The 8,515-nt window shown below is 41.9% G+C and overlaps 1 protein-coding gene across 1 annotated transcript; it reads left to right on the top strand.

Annotated features, from left to right (window-relative positions):
* The first annotated feature begins 335 nt into the window (after positions 1-335).
* LOC146435545 (protein NDNF-like) lies at positions 336-8,127 on the top strand. Its single transcript, XM_085064192.1, has 4 exons — positions 336-804; positions 2,845-3,040; positions 4,744-4,877; positions 5,862-8,127. Exons 2-4 carry the CDS (start codon positions 2,853-2,855, stop codon positions 7,211-7,213), a joined length of 1,674 nt encoding a protein of 557 aa, XP_084920318.1. The 5' UTR covers positions 336-804; positions 2,845-2,852; the 3' UTR covers positions 7,214-8,127.
* Positions 8,128-8,515: the final 388 nt, after the last annotated feature.

The following is an 8,515-nucleotide window of genomic DNA, read 5'->3' on the forward strand; positions in this document are numbered from 1 at the left end:
CAAAGGATAGCTAATTCCAGTCTGCTTTTAAAATGCAGAGCATTCTCTCCCTTGCAGCTTCTCTGCCTTCCCTGCTTTAAGTCAGCACCTGTTGGGCCAAAAAGCACCACACCAGAAACTCAGCACGTCTGAAATTATGTGGAGCCTGAAGTGCTGAGGGCAGGGAGATCACACACTCCTTGGAAGCACCATCAAAGCTCCAAACACAAAAGTCATTTTCCGGAGGACAGCGGTGCACCCCTGGCTGGCTTGGATTGAGGGCTGACAAGGGTTAACAGCATTTGCTCCTCTCTCCATCTCACCCCCTCCTCCTCACTGTGCATTTCAGTGAAAGACCTGCTCCCCGGGCAGCCAGCGCTGGGATTAGGCTGCAGGAGCAGTCTGGCTGACACTCGGTGCAGGAGCAGGTCCTGGGCTCTGCAGGCAGCACAGCCCAACTGCTGCGCAGCCCTCCAGGAGCAACTCCTCAGCTGGAGGAGCAACAACCAGCACCTGGGAGATATTAGAACTGGGCAAGTTTAAAACAACCTTTGAAAATAGCCAACTCAAGAAAACACCAAAATCCTGGTTGCTTTTTGTTTTGTTTTTGGTTTTTTTTTTACTTTTCTTGAAGGACCGCAAGCTTTTTTGTTACTATGTCTGTTCAGGAGCCATATGGAAAAATCAGTTCTGTCCTGTTAAACTGGTTGCACAGTTTTGATTTTCATCTGTCTACAGAGATCTGAAAAGTCTGTGTTTTTATTTCATGCTTTTTTGGCAAAGAAAGCAAGTGGTCTGAGGATCATCTGGCCAGGAACACAATAGGTAAGCACAGTATTTTTTGTGTAACATATTTCCAAGAGTCTGAGAATATTTTGTTTGTGTAATTGAATGAAAACAGCCTTTAGGATGATGTCCTCGTTGGGATAAGCTGATTATAGGTTTGTTGATTGCTCCGTTTGTTTGTTTTCCTGGACAAGAAAAGCTGAGTTGCTGTGGTATCAGTGTGGTTTGCGAGATCCTGTCATTTAAGCAGCAGAAAGACTTTTTTTAAAATCCTCTCCAAAGCACAGAGCAACTTAGATTCCACTGTCAAAGGTAAAGCAAAATATTTGGGGTTATATTTTAAATCTGTAAGCTATAGTTAGCCTACAAGAATAACAAAGTGGCAAAGAGACTCAGAGTCATAAGGAAGGCTCTGTTATGAGAGCATTAAAATGGAATTGATATAGAAATCTTAACTACTCTTTCAGCTTGTTCAGGTGGTTGTTTAAGCCTGAATTCAACCAGGTGCTAAAATATTACAAATGGGCAGAGAAGTGCCAACTTTATTTGGGTGTTGAGAGGAAACATTCAGCTGACCTGGTAGTAATAATTTCCATAATCATCTCACTGATACGAAAGATGTGCTTGACTTTGGGAATCCCAGATTTTGTAGATAAAAACCTCCAGCTGTATTCAATGCTATATTTAAATGTGCATGTTTGAAATAGATTTAGGAAGGAAGGGGTCATTTTATAAAGTAATTTTAACTGTAATGGACAGCAGGTCTGCTGAACTGGAGATTTGACTGCCTAAGATCTTTCACACTTTTGCCAGCACTATGGGGAGAGAGCTGACCTCAGAAAAAAAAAAAAAAACTACAAAGAATTGAGCCTTTGTCTTTTATGTTTTCTACTATCACCAGCCAATAATCAGATTTAACCAGGCTCTTTACTCCTTGCTGCTTCTAAGATGCAATAAGCTACTTTTTCCTCAAAAAGGGGATCTTGCTCACAGAGCTCCCTCTGCTTTCCAAATCCCTGAGCTACAGCTGGCACCTGTATTAAAGGTCTATGCCCTTTCCAGTTTCATACTTTCTGAAACTGGATGTGGCAGACAAAAGAGTTGTAAGACATAATCAATAAAACTGCACCTATTGTACTGTCAAAATTTCTTGTCCTACGTGGAGTCTCCTCTGTGTAGGTCTGGGCAATGTACTCAGCAGTTTAAGTAATGTCAGTGTTTGCTGGGGACTCTTTTTGTACTTTTCTTTCGTAGACTCCAAGCTGATAACAAGGCCTGTTCAAAAAAAAGGGACATACCTGATTTAAAAAAAAAAAATCTCTTGCCAGAGTGAATACAGTACAGTTATTACAGTTCCAGTGAGCAGATAATGCTGAGACAGGCTGGATGTGATACAGGTATGAGAATGATGGGCAGTACAAAAATCTAAGAACTAGATTACTTCCCTGCAGTGATAAAGTCTTCTTGCAAATGAGAGCCACAGAGTTTAAAATCTAAGTACAAGTTTAGGGATTCTTAGCCAGGATTTTCCACCTTTTACCAAACAGTATCTTGCACAGCTCTGGATAAGTTACACTGATCCTCTTCTCTACATGTATCTGGAGTCACAATGGACAAAATAAAAATTCAATTATCTGAGAGAATAGCAGAAGCAGTGTTTGTAGTGACCTCCTGTGAGTTTTAAAGGGACAGTTTGATTACAAATAGCTAAGCCTTGAAATATAGTAAGTGAACACCACAAACTAGAAAAAATATATATTAAATGTAATTCTCCATGCATTCTGTCAGCAGTAAAAAGTTTTTTTTGAATAACTGTAAATTTGCACTTGTTCTGCATTGACTCTTTTTTCTATAATCAAAGACTTTGTAGCAGTTTCTGCAATGAAATCTTTGCAGAGAGATCCTCTGAGAAATATTTCAGTGAACTTTAGACAACTTAGCAAAATTGAGACTGGCACAATTTGAATGCTTGGCTTGTTGGGATTACAATAAATACCAGAAAAGGCAAAGAAAGAGGGTCACATTACTTGCTTTCTGATGAGAACAGTTTCTTTTCACTTTTGTCATCTCACTTTGCAGTACTGAAGATGTCCTGGTTCTGGTTTTATCTGCCTCTTCACCTTCTCATGGCAACTTGTTTGTGCCATTCTATAAAAGCACCCACCACTGGTTCTCAACAGAGTTTCAAGACTGATCTCTTCGATTTCTACCACTCCCTGATACTTGCAGATGGTAAGGAAACTACAATTCACCTGCTGAAGGATATACCCAAAAGGTAAGGGCAAATCAGCCACTCCTATTCTCAGACACTTCCCTGTATCACTGCTAATTGCTCACTCCAGTACAAGTCAAGAATCCCTGAGCACCTGCAGGGCTCCATCAGCACACACTGAATTTCCAGAAAAATGCCCCACTCCTCAAGTGTCATTCCACTGCCCAGAATCCAGAACGAACCTGCAAGTTGAAGTCTAGGTTCCTGTACATATTTCAGCAGCTGTCTGTGGTGTTTGTCAGAGCAGCAGCAGAACTGATGCAGGATGATTGGTCTCCAGCAGCAAACAGCTGCTGTGGCACAAACAGCCTGGCTTCAGGTCTGCAGAGGCAGCAGCCATCCTACATTTATGGTAAAATGCAACCATTTCACCGAGAAAATTCTAAACCCATAGAATGTCGGCACAGACATCTTATCAGAAAAGCTTCTGCCAGTGTCCTGCACACTGAAAGTGTTTTTGTTGAATGGCACTACAACTTGCTAAGGTCAAAAGTGCTTTGCATGTGGACATTCCACATATTCACCTTCCCAAAACATCTGCAAAGTCTTCTGCCACACCTAGATATGTAAGTGATGTAGATACTATAACTGGCGCTGCATCTGGCTAGCAAAGATCAATCTGCTTGTTTGGGAAGAGATGCACTTTGGACAGAGACCAGCAAATACAGATTTTGACATACACCCAAGTGGGCACGGAGCAGAGGGTGAGCCAGATTGCTCAGTCTTCACATGCATTGCACAGAAAAACTGGAACATGGCACATGTTATATAATGTGACCACGCTCACAAGAACAGAGCTAGGAGCTCTCCTTGTTAAAGGAAAAGAGGTACTGAAATCTCAAAGAAAAGGGAATTTTTTTTCTATGCTCCTGTGGCATAACATTAAGACTGTAGTTAGGGAACAGTTTAGCATGATCAGGAATGAACCCCAGTCATCCAAGCAGGAAGACAAGGGATGGCAAGTTTTGGTTGAGAGTAAAAGTCTCAAGAATGTGGAACTGATTCCAGGGAAGCTTTACTCTGGCCTAGTAGCCATACCCTGAAAGCAAGCCAGACTTCTAGGCTGACAGGACCTATCCATAATGACTAGGCTTGTCTCACTAGTGAGCAACAAAAAATCCCTTGAATTGCCAATTGCCTTCATGTAAGTACAGAGTGAGGCACTCAAATCCAAACACTTCTCTGGCCAAGTCCAAATATTATACAGTCTGTATAAAACCAACATATAAAACAGAGCAAGACAGGAGGCTGGGCTTTTTTGAGGCAGGAATCAAAACCTGACTGACGACACTGATGTCACTTCGTAGTGCTCATGCATATGAGGCAATTAAGGTAGAGCTGGCAAAGGGTGGTTATCTAGAAAGCTGTCAGCTAAATCACACCCTTCAACCCAAATAACCAGATAAGGATGTGATATAATGTTCAGTTAAAGTGTGAAATAAACCTCAGAGGGAAAGATATTGCCTCAAGTAGGTGAAAAAAGCTTTCAAGCAAATACCTGTGGATTATGAAGAAACCCCATAGCCTATTTTCATCCCATAGCTCAAGACTAGAGACATTCACTATGCCTTTGTGTGGATGCACCTCAGAGAACAGTCATTTCTACCCGGAGTAAAGTGACCCACATCAGCATGGCCGATGACAAGGAGTATCAAGCAAGCTTGAATTCCCTGACACATTCCCTCTGTTTCTATCCACATTCACAGGTACTACTTTGTTTTGGAAGAGAGCAGGGTCCTTGCACCTTTCTCAATAACTGTGACCCCCTGTGATGTTCCCATTGAATGGAGCATACTTGTGTACAAGTCTCCACCAGGTCTCCCAGGGAAAGCAACGCCAGGTAAGGTCTTCAGTCTGCCTAAGTAGACACAAAGAAAGCATAAATTACTCATAGGTACTCAATGTTACAGGAAATTTGCCACGAGCCTAAATATCCCGTAGCTCCCTCTTCTGTAAACTGCCATGGACTGACCCTGTCTCCACAGGTGAAATATGTGAGACCATCAGATCTTGCCCTCAGTTAAAGAAAATTAAAGATTAGATATGAAAAAACTTTATATCCAAGGTTAATATTTAAGAACAACTGTGGATCTTCCAGGCTGTAGAAACAAATCAACTTCATAAGCTCTTGGTATTGGGTGAAACTTGCCTCTGCTGCTGCAGTTTTTTTTCTGCGGCTTGGGTCATTTGAGACAACCATTTGCTCCTTACATGAAGCAGAGAAGATTTAGCCATTTATTCTTGCCACATCTACCGTGGCAGTGGCCACTACACTGCCTTTACCCCAAAAGGCAATTCCTTTCTCTTGCATGATTTTTTGAATGAAGTTCTCAAAAATCTAAAAGCTGCCAGTAAAAAGTGCTTAACTGTCAAGCAGGTACACGTGACTGAGAAGTTCAATTTATACCCCTTTGAATTGACAAGTTTTTCCTCTTCATGAGGGAATGGCCTAAAACTAACCCAAAGAAATAAACCTATCATAGAAATAATGAGTCTCAAGGTAAAGTACACAAAGAGACAGCAAGTAGAAGAAAATTGTAGGGGCACCAGGCATGATATAAGCCAAGCTTTTGCAAGTTGTGGTTCCATAATTATAGTATTTTTGAAAACATAATTCTACAGCTGCACTGCTAAAATAAAAGCTTCTCAAAATTTAATAAATTGCCAGTAGCAACATATTTTTACTAAAACATTTTTAGTTATAATTGCTGCTTTCAAGAAGAAAATACAGCATTCCCTAGCATATGAACAGTATAACTTGTATGATGCACTTTATTTCACATCATTTAAATCAGACTTTCATAAATCTGCTTTTTGCCTGCAGGTGACCACGATACACAGGAAATCTCCAAATCTCAGAAGACTGCAAGCATGGTATCCACCATCTTCAACTACAAGGGAAATTCTGTAGAGACTTACATGGGAATGTCTTCCCATTCTGCCCTTTACCTGCTCGAGTTCTTATCCACCGAGCGAGACACACACATCACTGTGTACTTAACAACTGACACGACGTCTGGGCACCTCTACCCAGAGCTTCCGATGGATCCACGCATAGATGTGGTTGGCATTGGCCATACAACAGTGACTCTGACCTGGAAACACAGCCCTTCCGTCTTGCAGCATGGAGAAAGCATCCAGTACTGTCTCCTGGTTAATGAGAAGCACAACTATAAGAGCTTATGTGCTGCTGAGACAGCCATCAGATCCTCTGGAATGAAACTGCCACCCACATTAGCTCTGTCCCTCTCTCCATACCTGCTTGAGCCGCAGCAGGTGATGATATTGTCCAACAGCGAGCTGAGCATCATCAACAAAGTGAGCAGTGGGGAAGTCAGGCAGGTGTGTGTGGGTACCAGGAACACTTACACAGTGCCCAACCTCAGCCCAAACACTCAGTATTACTTGGATGTTTTTATTGTCAATCTCCTTACAAATGCCAGCGCTGCATACACGGGGACATTTGCCAGGACCCTGGAAGAACCTGAACCCAAGGTACCAGAGCTGAAAGATGGCAAAGTGATTCATGTGGTCCTTGATGGGAAAAAGCAGAAATCCTACACTCTGAAGTACCAGGCAAGGCACAAGAAAATACACTTCACCTTTCAGCTGTGCCAGGGCCAAATCCGGGTTCACATCACAAGAAATGGCAAAACTGTGGCATCAGAAAATCTCTCTGGGCTGAGGTATTTATCCCTGAAGGGAAAGCTGCTGGACACCTATTTGGTGCAGCTGAGGTCCACAGTGGAATCTAACTCCTCTGTCAAGGTACAGGCATCCCCCCATTTCCATAAGCCCTTATTCCCACTCCTTCCAGAGAGCTTAAAAATCAAATCCTTCAGTAAACTGAGAACATGCAGGTCTGTGACCATTGCCTGGCTGGGAAGACAGGAGGAGAGCAAGTACTGTGTGTACAGGAAAAGGATTGAAGAGGATCAGATCTGGAAGGAACTGCAGAGTGCAGACAGGTGCTCTGGGCCTGAATCTCGGCACAAATCCGAGAAAGTGCTGTGCAAGTACTTCTATGATCTAAACCTCCAGCGAGCCGTCACCACTGAGACCATCAAAGGGCTGGAGGCAGGGACATTCTACTTGTTTGATGTTTATCTCTTTGGGCCATCTGGCATCCCTGTCAGATATCACAGCAAAGTTGTGAAGACCAGAAAAAAATGTTGAAGGTTTTTAAGGAAAGTTTTGAAGTGAGTGAATGAAGGTTATTTTTAAAATCTACACCAATCCAAGTCAAAGCCCCTGCAGTTTGAACTGTGCTGACACACAAAAAATTTGAAGCCATGAGATTCTACAGCAAAATAATTCTTAGATGATTACACTTACATCTTCTGCCCTGTGTAAAGTGGGGTGCTTTTTTTCATTTCATGTCTCATTCAAACATTAAAAACAGGCCCATGAAACAACCCTGTATACATGGATATAAAATAGCCCAAGAATAACCATGAGAAATAGATTGATTACATAAAATGATTCTGAAATCCAGCACAGAAGTGATGGGAAATGCCTCACAAGAAGCACACATTTTTCAAGTCCCGGAGAGTTTTCCACTTTTTGTAACTCATGCAGCTAATGAGGAACTGATAGACCCCACAAATCAGACTACCCTTGAAAACAGATTGCTCGCTGCTTGAATAGGAATGGAGACAAAAAACTTAAAAATCAGTGGAACTGATGTAAAGCTCCACACCTTGAGTAAAGCAGGCTGAACTACATCTTCCCCTATTACCTGCATGCTTGCTTGGTTTCATTTCTACAGAGAAACTGTGTTTGGTTAGAAACAGACAAAATTCAGGCCAGGAACTGGCTCTGGAGCTGGCTTTTCTTGGGAGTGTACAAATACATTGCTGTGCTACTGCCCACAGAGGAAAGCAGCAACTGAGGAATCTTGCCATGGAAAGGTTTATCATCAGTAACCTCTGATATTGAGCCCATGTCTATGACTGTGTGACTCCTGACTGTAATATAGTCATTCTTCGCATCCTTAAGCCAGCCTATATCGATGAATGCATTGCTTGGAGAAAAATTAAATGTGATTTTCATATTAAATATCATGGAAGGAAAATATTTGTAGTAAAAATTCTGACAAACATATTTTTGTTGTCTTCTTTTGTTGATTGCCTTCCTTACATGGCATGAGACGGCATTAAAAAAAAAGTCATCATAAAACTCCCTTACGTTCAACTTCTATTATGAGTAGAAAATATTTTGCACATAGGCTCTTGGCAGGCCTGGAATTTACATATGAAGAGAATAGTGCCACTAACCCAGAGGTTGCCAGAGAAATCTTGCCTGCAGTAACACTTTTTCCTCTACAATTACACTAAACAAATACATAAATGATTAAGTCCATTATTGTGTATTTCAGACATTCCCTTGCAATTCAGGGTCATCACCCAAGCACATTTGGAGGCCCTTGCTAAGGACCGAATCAGTCCTGTGTAAGGCAGAGGGCTCTGTTTCCTGCCC

Source organism: Lichenostomus cassidix, chromosome 6, assembly GCF_008360975.1.
Source record: "Lichenostomus cassidix isolate B80296 chromosome 6, HeHo_3.0, whole genome shotgun sequence".
Taxonomy (NCBI): Eukaryota; Metazoa; Chordata; class Aves; order Passeriformes; family Meliphagidae; genus Lichenostomus; species Lichenostomus cassidix.

Coding starts and splice junctions, on each gene's coding strand:
- LOC146435545 (XM_085064192.1), top strand. CDS start 2,853: ATGTCCTGGTTCTGGTTTTATCTGCCTCTTCACCTTCTCATGGCAACT. Junction 3,041..4,743: donor CTGAAGGATATACCCAAAAG/GTAAGGGCAAAT, acceptor CCACATTCACAG/GTACTACTTTGTTTTGGAAG. Junction 4,878..5,861: donor CCCAGGGAAAGCAACGCCAG/GTAAGGTCTTCA, acceptor TTTTGCCTGCAG/GTGACCACGATACACAGGAA.